We start from the raw sequence: 15,586 nt of genomic DNA, 5'->3' as shown, positions 1-15,586 counted from the left end.
AGATTCTGATACTGTTAAACATTACACTGTGTTGACTGTTCAAATAAATCTTCACTGTGATGTACTGATAATATAGTCAGTCATGAACTAAAGTGGTTTGGTCTAAGGCGTTAAACTCCAGGGCTGAAAAGCAGTCCCACTCCGGCCCTGATTCAGTACCTAAGCCAAATCTGGAGCTAATCTAGCAAAATAACTTAACTATGATAACAGTCTAAAAAGATTATTCAGGTGCAAATTCCACTATTAAATATGAAAATTATATTGAATTCATGTAAACAGTTGGATTTAACAGAATAATATTTCATCTTTTTGGAGCTGGTGACATCGTCTGAATTTAATGGCATTGTCTTCATGTTGTAGATGATCGTCTTCTGTTAAGTGTTTTTATTAGATTAGCAAAGAGTAGCAGAGATCACCTTACAGTAGAGGATTAAAATAGATCTAGAGAATAAATGACAGAGAGTTTAACTTCGGTATTGAAGTGATGCTGTTTTGCTTTAGTTGCTAAAAAAATGCAAGTGGTACTCACTGCAGAGCCACTTGGGCAGAGCTGAGCTCCAGCAAGGGGAAGTTGTGCCAACTGAACATTTTTATGTCTGCAGAACTGGAATGCCTAAAGTTTAGTGAACAAAACAAAAACATAATCCTTATTTTCTTTAGTTTTGTCTCGAGTACTCAACTTTTTTTTAAATTCACTGATAGGACAGTATAGACAGTAAAGCTTGGGGAGAGAAGAGAGAGGAAGGATTGGCATAGGACCTCGAGGCGGGAATCGAATTCAGGTCCCTGTGAACACCTAAGTGCCATGTGTCGACACACCAACCACTACAACATTGGTCCCGACGTGTACTCTACTTTTGAACACATCAGTTGTACTGACCTAAAATGTCCGAAGTTGAGTGAACAAAAAAACTGCGGAAATTGTTACTAAGAAATAATACATTATCTGAACAAACAAACAGAGTTCAACTGAAAATAAAAAACTAAAACAGAGACAACTGTTAACAAAACATTTATTAGAAACAGAATTAGAAACAAGACAGGGGGTAAAACAACAATAACGGTAAACAAGACAAGAATCAAAACATGGCAGGACAAACAGGGAAAATGCTTTGTAATGCTTCACATGTGAAGCATGCCTTCCTGTTTTTTCAATTGAACTATGTTTGTTTGTTCTGATAATGTATCAGCTGCATCGCTGGCAGCTAGCTCTCTGCAACTCTCACATGGTCGCCCACTGAAGCTAAGCAGGGCTGCGCCCGGTCAGTACCTGGATGGGAGACCACATGGGAAAGCTGGGTTGCTGCTGGAAGTGGTGTTAGTGAGGCCAGCAGAGGGCGCCCAACCTGCGGTCTCTGTGGGTCCTAATGCCCCAGTATAGTGACGGGGACGCTATACTGCTCAGTGAGTGCCGTCTTTCGGATGAGACGTTAAACCGAGGTCCCGACTCTCTGTGGTCGTTAAAAATCCCAGGATGTCCTTCGAAAAGAGTAGGGGTTTAACCCCGGCATCCTGGCCAAATCTGCCCACTGGGCTTTGTCCATCATGGTCTCCTAACCATCCCCATATTCCAATTGGCTTCATCGCTGTCTCCTCTCCACCAATCAGCTGGTGTGTGGTGTGCGGTCTGGCGCAAAATGGCTGCAGTCGTGTCATCCAAGTGGATGCTGCACACTGGTGGTGGATGAGGATTCCCACCTATTGTGTGTAAAGCGCTTTGAGTGCCCAGAAAAGCGCTATATAAATGTAAGGAATTATTGTTATTATTATTATTATCATTTCTTAGTACCAATTTCCACAGAGTTTTTTAAGCCAATCCTTCCCCTCTCTCCTCTTTCCACGCTTTCCTGTCTAAAGTCTTTACTGTCCTATCAATTAAAGGTGAATAAAAAAAAGTTGAGTACTTGAGTAATTCCAGTTCTGCAGACAAAAAATGTTCAGTTAGCACAACCTAAAAAGTTTTGGTACAGAGTAGTTCACCTCTCTAGAAAACGGATAATCTTATGTTAACCCAACTAAATGTTTTTTGTATTACTAACAAATAATTTTAGGTCAGTGCAGCTGATGCTTTCAAAAGTTGAGTGAACAAGAAAAAGCGAAAGAAAATAAAGATTCTGTTTTTTTGTTGTTGTACTGACTTATTTTTTTACACTGCACATTACAAACTATGAATACTTTTAAACATCATTTGTATACTGTTTTAAAGGGCAGTTGGAATTGCATTTCACCATATGATTATGATTTGTGGATGTGTGAATTGCAAGGTTTTCTTTGTGAGTCTTCTGTGCAATATTTATGTGCTGCCGTCTTGTCCAGGTCTCACTGGAAGAAGAACTACAGTAGCAATATCTCTAGTGACTTTCTTGCCAAATTTCAATTAAATTCATCTTTATTTCTATAGCGTTTTAACAATGTAGATTGGTCCAAAACAGCTCAACATAGAAGTTCTAGTAAATTGAAACCACTTCAGTTCAGTTTTCAGCGTTGAAGTTCAGTTTAAGTTATAAATAAAGGAATTATGGTAATAATAATAATTGATGTTGCCATTGTGTAAGAAACAGACAAGCTCTGAGTGAAATATCTGGGTATTTTTTTGTTTTGTTGGTCTTGCATTAATTAATAACAGTATTTTTTTATAGTAATGAAGAACAACTTCTCACATTGCATTCATATAACTTTATAAAATCCTTTATTGCAAGATACCAACATGTTTCCTTTTTCATTTTAGGTTATGAAATTCAGCTTGAAATGATTGCTGTTTCTTCCTCTGTGTTTTTATGTTTCCTGCCTGTAGCGCTTTAATTTTGTGTCTCTGCCTACGGATGTGTTGGAGATTGAGGTGAAGGACAAGTTCGCCAAAAGCCGTCCCATCATAAAGCGTTTCTTGGGCAAGCTGTCCATGCCAGTGCAAAGACTACTGGAGAAGCATGCTATCGGGTACGCATTACCACCACACCACATGACAACAACCTCAAAACTTTATTCATTCTGAGTGTGCCTCACACAGGTGAGTGGGCATGACAAACCACCTATAGAAACACCTTTCTCTCTTTTAAAGAAGCACTCTGCCCTCCAAACTCTAGCACTTAATTCTCTGAGCACTATTTCCCTTTGTAAGTCGCTTTGTTGCCGCCCTAGTTGTACGCCACTTTGGGACAAAAGCATCTGCTAAATGACTAAATGCAATGTAAATGCAATGAAAAGATAATCAAACTAAATCTAGCCTCTTTTTTGTAATTTAAGCAGTATTTTTTTAAACGTGACTTTGCTTTTCATGCTAATGAGGAGAATAATGTCCTAATTCTTGTCACAGTGATCGAGTGGTCAGCTATACTCTGGGTCGAAGACTTCCAACAGAGCATGTCAGCGGGCAGCTGCAGTTCAGGTTCGAGATCACCTCCTCCATTCATCCAGGTGAATACAGTTTTCATTATGTTTCTAAATATAATATAGCCTTAACATATTCTGATATGCATTTGGCTGCTCTAAAGGTCCCATGAAAGTAAAATATGTATTTTTTAGATGTTAGTATCGGTATGTTAGGTTTTAAGGTGATCTTTAAGCTAGTGTGCTCCAAAACAGTGACAAAATTAATGATTAGAAAATATAAATCTGACATCTAACAATTTTTTTTTTACATCACCTCATACTTCAGTTTCTCATCAAATCTACTGGTCTCTCTAGCATAGACTGTAAAATATATGGACGTAGTATCTGTGACTTCACCCATAGGTTTCTGATAAGCGCAAAAGAAGCCACAAGTAGGCGTGGCCAACCGTCGCCATTATGTTCGCGCGTCATCGCAACCACGGTGGGATACCAAACAAGGGCAAAGAGGCGGAGAGTGAGCGGAGCTTCAGACATTTTGCTTGGACCCGGTTTATACAGACTTTACTTAGGAAGAATGCTTAATACTTTATTACCTGTAACTCGTTTGTGTTCTGACCACATGCGCTTGGTTGTATACTATATCATTAAAGTGTTTAGACTTTTAAAAACACTGCTGTAATACATTAAGCCACTAAACATTGTTCTTATATCATTTTCCTACAGGAGGAAAACGCAAATTACTTCCAAACACTTCAGATATAGTCTGTGTTAGTAAATGCAAGGCTATTGATGACAATGCTTCAGATGACTGCTCTAGAGCCTACAGCAAATCAATCTGTCAGATTCTGGAATGCATTACAGCTATAAATTTAATTGATAAAGGATCTTAAATAAAACAAATACATGGGTAAACATGGTATGTAAGTATAAAACTTTACTCACATGGGAAATGGAGACCAAGTAAATGGTTTGTGAGCACGATTACGTGCACACAGCATCCCATATCATCTGACAATTGTAGGAAATAAGTCCAAAAGGCAACTGACTGTGTAAAGCCACATAAAACAACAGAAATATGATAAATATGCCGAAATCAGTGGCTAATCTGCCGGAGTCAGCTGAGGTGACGTGACGGCAACCAGCAAGACCTAGCTGTCACTCAAATGGCCATGCCCTTAATTATGCAAACTTAATATAGCCTTATATAAAGGAAACTGATGAGTTATAAATAAATTCACCCCGCTCACAGTTGTCATGAAGGGTAATATTAGCTATATACACCAAAATCGTTCTTTGTACCAGGATGTAAACACCCTTTTTTCTGTTGTAAAGTTGGCCATTCTAACAGTGGGCTCAATTGAAATTTGCTCCATATGGAGCCAGGACTAGCTGTATTTCGATGAATTGCAGTTTCAGTTACTTCCGTATTGGCTTCCTGAGGGAGAGCGGGAGGTTGCCGCTTGGTCTCTAGCATCTGACATGCCCCGCCCCCAACAAGATGCTTCTCATTTTCTTTTCATTTGATGCACTTGATCTTACTGGCAGAGCTGTGATTAAACAAAACGCTATTGGCTGTTTTTAAAAAAAGGGGAGAAGCTACTTGATGTCCCGCTCTCTCTTCATGTTTCAGTTGAGATTGCGTCAGCGTTGACCGAAAAAATGCACATTTCAAAGCACTTTACGAGACCTTTACACAAAGATCTGTACATAGTGATGACCTGGTGTGGAACCTGGCTGTTAATAGTTTGTAGATTTGTGTTACAGTTTTCACCATGTCGACTATCTTAATATTTATGATAATTGATACAATAATTGATATAAATTTGTCAAATTATTTTTGCATATTAGATTCACCTCATTTAGGAATAAAGACTAGCAAAATTGTCAGATTAATGGATTGGTCAGCCAAATCTGTCTTGAGTCCTTTCCCAAATCTACCCTTATTCTTCGCCCAGTTGAATCCTGTCCTATTTCTCAATGCCCTTTTTAAAAATACACTTCTGTTCAAAAGTTTGGAGACAGAACATTTTGATGTTGTTATCATTATTTAAATGTTATTATTTGCATAATTTAATATTATTAACATATTTCTTTATATTTAAACACATTTTATAATGTAATCTATTTCTGTGATTGCAAAGCGGAACCTTAGTTTTAGTGTCACATGATCTTTTATAAATCATTTTAATACGGTGCTTTACTGCAAGAAACATTTCTTCTTATTATTGAAAACATGTATGCTGCTTAATATTTCAGTGTGAACAGAAGAATAAAATAAAACGCTCAAACACATTTATTAGAAATAGATTTATTATTCTAAATGTCACTTTTTTAAATGATCTTTTTATTGTTTTTAGCATAAGAAAATAAACAGTAACAAAACAGAAAAAAAGAGACAGAAAATTAACATCACAACTCTACTTATCTCAAACCAATCCCAACTATAAAGAGTTACAAGTCAGCATTACTGATATAAAACATAATTGGTTTGCAGATTTAAAAAAATGTGTTTAGTTTGTTTGTCATCCGCATTTCTTCCATGGGCAACACATAACTTAAGCTCCTAATTCAAGTTTCAAACACAGCCACATAATCTGACTTTCAATTTTGTAAAATTAATTTCTTTCCTAATATCATACACAAAGATACTGCCTGTGATATACCGTTAAAGTCAGAATTATTAGCCCCCCTAGATTATTAATTTGTTCATTTTTTTTCAATTTCTGTTTAATAGAGAGAAGATTTATTTTTCAACACATTTCTAAACATAATACTTTTTATAACTCATCTCAATAATATCATCTCATCATAATAACTGATTTATTTTATCTTTGCCATGATGACTGTAAATAATATTTGACTAGATATTTTTCAAGACACTTCTATACGGCTTAAAGAGACATTTAAAGGCTTAACTAGGTTAATTAGGTTAACTAGGCAGGTATGAGTAATTAGACTAGTTATTGTATAATGTTGGTATGTTCTGTAGATTAGCGAAAACAAATAAAGCTTAAAGGAGCTAATCATTTTGACTGTTTTTTTAATGTTTTTTTAATATATCTGTAAAACTGCTTTTATTCTAGCCAATATAAAACAAAAAAGACTTTTTTCCAGTAGGAAAAAATATTATCAGACATACTCTGAAAATTTCCTTGCTCTTTTAATCATCATTTGTGAAATATTTAAAAAAAGAAAAGAAATTCAAAGGGGGGGCTAATAATTCTGACTTTCATTGTATATTTATCTCCTATTTCTGTCTCCAAAAATGCCCAATTTTGGCTTTGGTGACCGATCAATCCTGTATACTAAATATAAATAGATATAAAATTAAAAATGCTCTGCCAAAATAAACAAATTTTATGGCATAAATAGAATGAGTGAGCCAGTGTACCTTCAGAGTTTTTACATGTGTTGCACAATAAGAAAACATTTGGAAAAATCTTATGTAATTTTAATTTTGAATAATGAAGTCTGTTGATAACTTTAAATTGAATCAGTTTGTGTCTCGCGTTGATCAAACAATCATGAATTTTGGAAAGATAATCTTCTCATGACTCATCAGATATCTCTGTATTTAGCTCCTTCTCCCACTCTTTCCTAGTTTTGTCAGTGTTAGAATTAACCTTATCTAATAATGAGTTATAGAAAAAGGAGACCTTTTCTACAGGGTTGTGTTTTGTTATATTCTCAAGTGTCTGGTGTTTGGTTATATTTTTAAAACCAGGGAAATTTTTCCTAGTAAAATCCCTTATTTGTAAATATCTAAAAAACTCAGAGGATTGAAGATCATATTTAGATTTTAACTGACTAAATGAGCCAAGTTTATTATCAACATATACATCTCTTATATGTACTAATCCTTTTTTTTTCCAATGTGAAGATGTTTTGTCTTGAGTTCCAGGAATAAAGGCATGGGTTGAACTTATTGGGCATCCAAATAAGTATTTGGTAGACCCTAAATGTCACTTTTGATCAATTTAATGCATCTTTGCTGAATAAAAGTTAATTTGTTGACCCTAAACATTTGAGCAATGTTTCAAATTTGATGACTAAAGGCTTAACTTGAAGCTAGTGTAATTGGGTAAGTCATTGCACAACAGTGGTTTATTCTGTAGACAATCAAAAACAGAGGGCTAAATTATTTATTAGAGGGCTAATAATATTGACCTTAAAATGTTTTTTAAATAAATGTAAACCGATATTATTCTAGGCAAAAAACTAAACAAATAAGACTTTCTCCAAAAGAAAAAATATTATAGGAAATACTGTGAAATATTTCTTGCTCTGGTAAACATAATTTGGGAAATATTTAAAAAAGGAAATTCACAGGAGGGAGAATCATTTAGACTGTATGAAACCTGAGCTCACGTGTTTTTCCCCATGCTTGGCGAATAAAGCTCTTTCTGATTTTGATTCTGATATATTATGCATCAGATCTAGACTGTAATTCTTGTATGCATCGTGCCAAATATGTGTAGGTCACAGATTTCTTCTCCCCACAGATGATGAAGACATGTCTCTCAGCACAGAGCAGCCGGTGGCAGCAGCAGAAGCTCAAGCTCAGCCTCAAGCTGAAGACACCATGAGTTTAGATCTCGGAGCCCCGGAGCTGCCCTTAGATGGAGATACGGCTTCAGTCGAGATGCCCATGGATGTTGAATCTGGTCAGAGTTGTGCAGCTGAAGCAGATGTCATAGAGGAAGAGTGTTTAGAGGAAGAACAGCAGGAAGGAGAAGCAGCAGCAGCAGCAGCAGCAATGGAGCAAAGTGAAACCAATGCAGAAGAAACAACACAAGTAAAAGAATTTAATTCAGTTTAAGTTTATTTGTATAACGCTTTTCACAATAATTATTGTTTCTAAGCAGCTTTACAAAAGGTCATTAAATTAAAAAGTTAATGTTATTAGTTACAATAACTTTATCAGTTACCAGTAATAACTTGAACTAGTTAACTAGTAACTAATAGCTTTAACAGTTGTTCTAAATAAGCATAATGAACCTGCAGTTATATAATATATACAGTTGAAGTCAGAATTATTAGCCCCCCTTTGAATTTTTTTTTTAATTTCCCTAATGATGTTTAACAGAACAAAGAAATTTTCACAGTATGTCTGATAATATTTTTTCTTCTGGACAAAGTCTTTGTTTTATTTATTTATATATTTGTTTTATTTTGGCTAGAATAAAAGCAGTTATTAATTTTTTTAAAAGCCATTTTAAGGATAAAAAAATGACTAGCCCCTTTAAGCTATATATTTTTTCGATAGTCTACAGAACAAACCATTGTTACACAATAACTTGCCTAACTACCCTAACCTGCCTAGTTAAGTGTCTTGAAAAATATCTAGTCAAATATTATTTACTTTCATCTTGGCAAAGATAAAACAAATCAGTTATTAAAAATTAGTTATTTAAACTATTTTGCTAAGAAATATGTTGAGAAAATCTTCTCTTTGTTAAACAGAAATTGGGGAAAAATTATTAGGGGGCTAATAATTCAGGGGGACTAATAATTCAGACTTTAACTGTAGGTAATGTGTACATGTTCAATGAAGTGTATTTGTGTATTAAGGCCCAATCCCAATTTTATTGGTCAATCTGTGCTTTTGAAAACACTATCGGTTGGGTTTGGGGAAGGAAGAGGGTGGGTCAGTCAGTCAGTCGACAGCGGCCTCTAGTGGATTAACACGAGAAGCGCAGACTCCAATGGCACTTGCAAGAGAAATTTAATATCTCGAAAAGCGTGCACAGTTGCCTCTGGCGGATTCGAGAAAACAAAGGCCCAGTCCCAAATCTATTTTTCCACCTCTACCCCTACCCCTTCCCCATGGCCCTTCAAACAGAGTGTGAGGAGGAAGGGCTTCAAATTTACCCTTAAGAAATGGGACAGCACTACAACACCAGCAAATATCATGAAATATCATTGCGAGCTCTTACTTCATATGACATTGACGATCCCGACTGCCGTACTTATTCCAGTTGCATTATTTTTGGGTATTAATCTTCAGGAAATCCCTTTAGGCAAACATATCATGTTATCATAATGATATAATGTGGCAATGTTATAATGTGGCAAAATGTTAATTCCTTGTCACCAGACTTTTCTGACTGGGTATTCCAGTGTCATCGAGTGACAGATGTAAAGGTATGTTGTGGGACTACTATATAGGAGTTAATATCATGGATTATAGATAGCCAAATTTAGCTTTTTTTTATTTTTTAAACATGAGCGTAAAACATGAATGCCATTATGAATGTCATAAAACATGCCAATAATACTAATGATGCCAAATTAATAATGCCAAAACATACTCAAATTTGTGCATCTCCTGACTCCTGTGTTTAGCCATGTTGCCGTTGTACCTGGTGTATTCTGGGAAATTTTCGTACTCCTTGGTTTCGAGTGTGGTCCTGGAAAATCCCTTTCCCTTAGCCCTATGCCTATAAGCTAACAAGAAATGAGACACCCCTAACCCTTTAGATGAATGCACAAAACTAGGAGTAGGGGTAAGGGCTAAGGGGAAGAATTTGGACCTAAGTGTATGTGTTGTCCTTAAAGTCTTGGATGATTGGCTTCATCTCTTCCCAGGTCTTGGATCCCATCAATGGCGCTGAAGAAGAAGAAGCAGAGAATAATTGCGCCTTTGCAGAAGAGTCTTCAGATGCTCGCGCAGGAGAGGAAGATGAAGCGATTTCAGATCCGCAGCCAGCTTCAGAAGAGCCGGATGCGGATTTAGAGGAAGACTGTTCACTGAGGATCCGAACCACTCCAAGAAGGAAACCCCGTCCCTGCTCTTTACCTGTCTCTGAGCTTGAGACGGTCATTGCTTCAGCCTGTGGGGAACCTGAAACGCCACGCTCTCATTACATCCGAATACACCACCTGCTCCACAGCCTGCCGGCCACTCAACCGCAGACAGGAGACTCCGCCGGGCCTGAACCAGACCGACCAATGGGTGTAGAGGAGGAAGATGAAGAGGAAGAAGAAGAAGGTGTAACTCTTGAAGATCATGCTTTAACACCCAATGGCCCTCGCAGGACTCTTCCTCGCAGCCGCTCTCACGAACGCCTCTCTGACCTCATTCAGATGCTGGATGGAGATGGACATCCGCTTGGGGCTGAGGGGCAAACCGGAAATCAGAGGTCACCTGATTTGAGCCCAGTGGCGTGCTGCAGTCACATGTCCCCGAGAGCTTCTGGTCCCATTCGGGCACAATCCCTAGACAGTGCGCGGAGGTCAGAGAGTACGGTGTTCTCCTCGCAGGATGACGAGGACGAGATGGAGCAGCCAAATGGCATTCTGGGATCAGAGACGGAAACAGAGCAGGGCGCTCAATGTCGGGAGCCAGGCGACGGGAGCTGTCAGTGGGAGGAGGCACCGGACAGTCACGTTCAGAGCCCTCATGGCATTGTGGGTAATGGAGAAGTGGCCGGACCGAGCGGCAGACGTGAGTAGACTAGCATGGGTTTTCAGGCTTAGTAGATCCATGTGTGTTGCAGGTTTGTAGAGAAGTTGTTTTCAAAGCGGTAGTTCACCCAAAATGAACACTTGCTGGTAATTTATTCACCATTTAAATCAGGGGTCACCAATCTCCTCCCTGGAGGGCCGGTGTCCCTGCAGGGTTTAGCTCCAACGTGCCTCAACACACCTGCCTGGATGTTTCTAGTATACCAAGTAAGACCTTGATTAGCTAGTTCAGGTGTGTTTCATTAGGGTTGGAACTAAAATCTGCAGGACACCGGCCCTTCAGGAACAAGTTTGACGTCCCCTGATTTAAATGGTAGGGGTGTAACGGTACATATTTACTGCAGTCTTTTGGAAAATTTAAATTTGTAAAAATAAAAAGCTTCATAAAATAACTGTGTAATGTGCACTGCACTCAACAAGAGAGACCAGATGTCATTGACAAATGTGAAAACAGAGTAAAAGCACAACGATTTCCATATAACAAAAAAGATAGTGCTATATAGTGCAAAAAGTATATATAATTTTTTCCCTAATAATCTGCTGTTTATATTTTATATGCTGCTAAAAAAGAAACCCCAAAAGAGAGATTAAGTATATCTCCATTACTGTTCAAAGTAAAGAAAAGATAATGCGTTTGATCGTAATTTTAATAAATAAAAAGTTTATAGAACTATAAATATTAATAAAACTTAAGGAATTGATTTTTTTATTGTTTTGAAAAGTTACTAAACTGTGACACTATTGTAATGTAATGTGTAATTATATAGTGCATTTATCATGTATTTCCCAGAGATGGGTTGTTGATGAAAGGGCATCCGCTGAGTAAAAACTTGCTGGATAAGTTGGCGGTTCATTCCGCTGTGGCGACCCCGGATTAATAAAGGGACTAAGCCGACAAGAAAATGAATGAATGATTTATCATGTATGGCCATAAACACAAAGCGCTTCAGTCATGAGGGTGGGGGGTCTCTCCGCATCACCACCAGTGTGCAGCATCCACTTGGATGATGTGACGGCTGCCACAGGACAACGGCGCCAGTGTCCTCACCACACACCAGCTATTGGTGAAGTGAAGAGACACTTATAGAGCCAGTTTGGTATATTGGGATGATTGGGAGGCCATGATTGTAAGGGCTGATTAAGGGACTTTGGCCAGGGCACCGGGGTACACCTCTGCTCTTTACGAGAAGTGCCATGGGATTTTTAATGACCACAGAAAGTCAGGACTTCGGTTTAACGTCTCATCCGAAAGAGAGCGCCCACTAGCAGTATAGTGCCTTCACTTTTACTGGGGCATTAGGACTCACACAGACCACAGTTTGCTAGCCCTACTTAGCTTCAGTGAGTAACTAGTCTTGGGCTGCAGGGTGATATGGCTGTGGATATTGTATCGTATCAAACAGAACTCCAAATTTGGCGAATCATTACACCCATCTAAGATGTTTACTTTTAAAGGTTAAAGAAGCTTTTGTAGATGGTCCTTCATAATTTATTAAATAAACGTTAGTGGCTATTAACAGAGTAAAAAACATACAAAAAAACAACAATACAAAAACAAAGCAAACTTAATACCAGAGGTCTTATGAACTGAAATAAGTCTGTCTAATCAAATGATCAAATTAACCCCTGTGTGCTGTTGGGGAAGTTTCCATCCACTCTGGATTGAATTTAACTCTTAATTTGGCCACAACTTTCTCTGTATTTCAGCAAATGGACTGATTTTTGGGACAAATCTTATTTTGACACATATTTTGGTAAAATGCTTTGAACGTTTTCAAAAATTCAACAATACGCTGTGGGCAAATTGACTACCCTTTCGTTATGTTGGTGGCTGTTTTTGCCCCATTGACTTCCATTATATTGACATATTTTGATTGCCAAGCCATGGCAGCATATAATCATACATACTTGATTGTTGGTGGTTTTACTGTTGATCGTAAGTTGCAGTGCAAAAACAGCTTAGTTTCTCTCTTCTATATGGAGTATAGTGTGAGTGTGTGCATGTGAGAGACTTATCTTGATATGTCTGAGAAAATCAAAATAAGCAGCTCAGCTCTCAGAACATTCATTCATTTTCTCGTCAGCTTAGTCCCTTTATTAATCCGGGGTCGCCACAGCGGAATGAACCGCCAACTTATCCAGCACATTTTTACGCAGCGGATGCCCTTCCAGCCGCAACCCGTCTCTGGGAAACATCCACACACACTCATTCATACACACACTCTTACACTACGGACAATTTAGCTTACCCAATTTAGCTTACCCAATTCACCTGTACCGCGTATCTTTGGACTCTGGGTGAAACCAGAGCACCCGGAGGAAACCCACGTGAACGCAGGGAGAGCATGCAAACTCCACACAGAAACGCCAACTGAGCCGAGGCTCGAACCAGCGACCTTCTTGCTATGAAGCGACAGCACTACCTACTGCGCCACTGCATCGTCGCTCTCAGAACATAGTAAAACATAATAAATGTATTTATGCACACACACTATAATCTGATGTTTTACTCTATAAAACTTCATATGAAAGCCAGAAAGTTTTTGCACAGGCCTATCGAAAGAGTTCATGCTAAAGTCATTATAATGGAAGTCAATGGGGCAAAAAGAGCCACCAACATAATGAAAGGGTAGTCAATTTGAACAGTACACAAAGGTTAACATTACTTAAAACATTATTATTTTTAATCTACAATCTCATCAAGCAGCCCTTCATGGCAATCATATCACAAGCTTCCTGTCGCATAATTATGTATATATGTGTAAAAACTCTCAAATGAACCGACGTTTTTTATTGACAATAAAAAGCAGGGACACACAGATAATAGTTCATCAAAATAGTACTTGTGCGTATATGTACAAAGAAAAGAAAACACTTTTGTGCATGAACACAGACTGCACAGATGCTATTTGCCAAATAATATTGGACTTGCATAGATCAGATTACCTTTTTTATGTACTGATATGGAAAAAAAGGTCCTAATTTTTTCATTTGACTGTAGAACATTAACTGCAAATGTTCATTTTGGGGTGAAAATTATCAATTTGGGGTACACTGACCTGTGATAGAAATTTATCTATGAAGAATGTGCTGGCTTGTGTTTGTGGTGTGTTTAGGAGAATGTCCTTTGCCTTGTAACCACCCTGCAGTGAGTCAGCTGCCTGCCCTGCGGCCCGATCCACACCACTATCCCACCATTGATGAGCCGCTGCCGCCCAGTAAGTGCTTCTGTCTCGCACAGCATCATAATACACTCACAGTCATACAAAATGCTCCTTTTTGAGTAGGGAATACAGGTGAACGAGCTGTAGGTTCACAAAGTAATATATTCTAAATCAAAAAGTAGATCAAAGTTGTTTTGTTTTTGCATTACAATATAAAGGGGACCTATTATGTCCCCTTTTTAGAAGATGTAAATAAGTCTCTAGAGTGTTTATGTGAATCTCAAAAAAACCCCACAGATAAAGTTTTATAACTCTTTGAAACCCTTTTGATCCTAATTGTGCCGTTTTGGGGACTGTCACTTTAAATTCAAATGAGACTGGGCTCTTTTCAAAAGAGGGCGGAGCTACAAATGCCTTTGTGTCAGCATAGTGGCAGAGTCAAAAACAAGACTAACGTTCTATGCTAATTAGGGAGAGGTCATCACTAGTGGGTGGGGCTTTCCCCCTCTGATGACACGTACAAAGGGAGAATGTGTTTCTGCAAGTTGATTCTGATTATAAAAAAATACAATGTAGAAATGTTTATTATTACAAGTTGGCTATATTTACAACTGCATAAAAACGCCTTATAAAAGTGATTTTTGCATATATAAGTAATAATGTGATATGTTTTTATTTATCAAAGACTGATTCAATTCATCATAGTATCGATAACTACATGTATGATGTTACAAAAGATTTTGGTTACTAATAAATACAGTTTTTTGCTGGCTCATCAAAAGATGTTAACTAACTAACTGTCTTCAACGTTCATTTAGGGTTCATACGGTCATGGAAAACCTGGAAACGTTTTGACATGGCATTTTCCAGGCTTGGAAAAGTTTTGGTAAAACAGAAAAAGCCACAAGGTTTTTGGAAAAGTCATGGAAATTACATTTACATTTAGTCATTTAGCAGATATTTTTGTCCTAAGTGACTTAAGCTGTAGTCACACTAGAGCTTGTGCTTGCAAAATTCTGTCGTACGGTGCTGCAAAAAAGGCGGGCTTAAACAATATGATTAGTTGTTAATAAAATTAAGCAATCGCTCCATATTTTAAATTTCTTATTTTAAATGATCTTCTATTAGTCTCATGCAATCACCTAATGTGATTTTGCAGGTAAAAATTCACCAAGCTTGAACTTCCGAAAGCAGTGAAATGCGAAGCTTGTCGCACGTGCCTGCATTTCTGGTCTGCCGCATTTGCATGCCTATAAATGGAAGTCAATGGAACGAATAGTGCAGTGTGATCGCGGCTTTATAATAGAAGTTGTTTTACCTACTATTACTAGTTAAACAAACTATTAAGATTATCTCAAATTAGTTGGACAAATCGTCACCTTAGAATTATAAAGTTCTATGTGACATTTTGTCAAAATTGAGTTATAGACATATTCATATTAAATGACAGCTTATTTACATTATGGGATGTTTTTTATAAGTTGTTTACATTTTAAGACACACATACTGTTTGCTATGGAATGCAGAAAACGTTGAAGCACAATATCTCAAAAAATCATCCAGAACGCAGATAGAGCCTTATGATTCCAAGGTGACAAAATGTCCGTCTATTTGAAAGGAGGTTT

At 37.6% G+C, this 15,586-nt stretch overlaps 1 protein-coding gene across 5 annotated transcripts in view; it reads left to right on the top strand.

Annotated features, from left to right (window-relative positions):
• hecw1b (HECT, C2 and WW domain containing E3 ubiquitin protein ligase 1b) overlaps window positions 1-15,586 on the top strand; it is a 97,646-nt gene that overhangs the window by 38,830 nt on the left and 43,230 nt on the right. For 3 of the 5 annotated variants that reach the window (XM_009298865.4, XM_021480874.2, NM_001145764.1), the window contains exons 7-11: window positions 2,795-2,937; window positions 3,314-3,414; window positions 7,833-8,125; window positions 9,919-10,777; window positions 13,914-14,015. In XM_009298865.4, coding sequence (XP_009297140.1) covers window positions 2,795-2,937; window positions 3,314-3,414; window positions 7,833-8,125; window positions 9,919-10,777; window positions 13,914-14,015 — 1,498 coding nt within the window. The remainder of the gene's footprint in view (window positions 1-2,794; window positions 2,938-3,313; window positions 3,415-7,832; window positions 8,126-9,918; window positions 10,778-13,913; window positions 14,016-15,586) is intronic. The other 2 variants (XM_073919470.1, XM_021480876.2) reach the window with 1 other exon arrangement.

Source organism: Danio rerio, chromosome 2, assembly GCF_049306965.1.
Source record: "Danio rerio strain Tuebingen ecotype United States chromosome 2, GRCz12tu, whole genome shotgun sequence".
NCBI lineage: Eukaryota > Metazoa > Chordata > Actinopteri > Cypriniformes > Danionidae > Danio > Danio rerio.
Note: the sequence above shows the minus strand (reverse complement) of the source record. Positions and strands in the feature narration are given on the sequence as shown.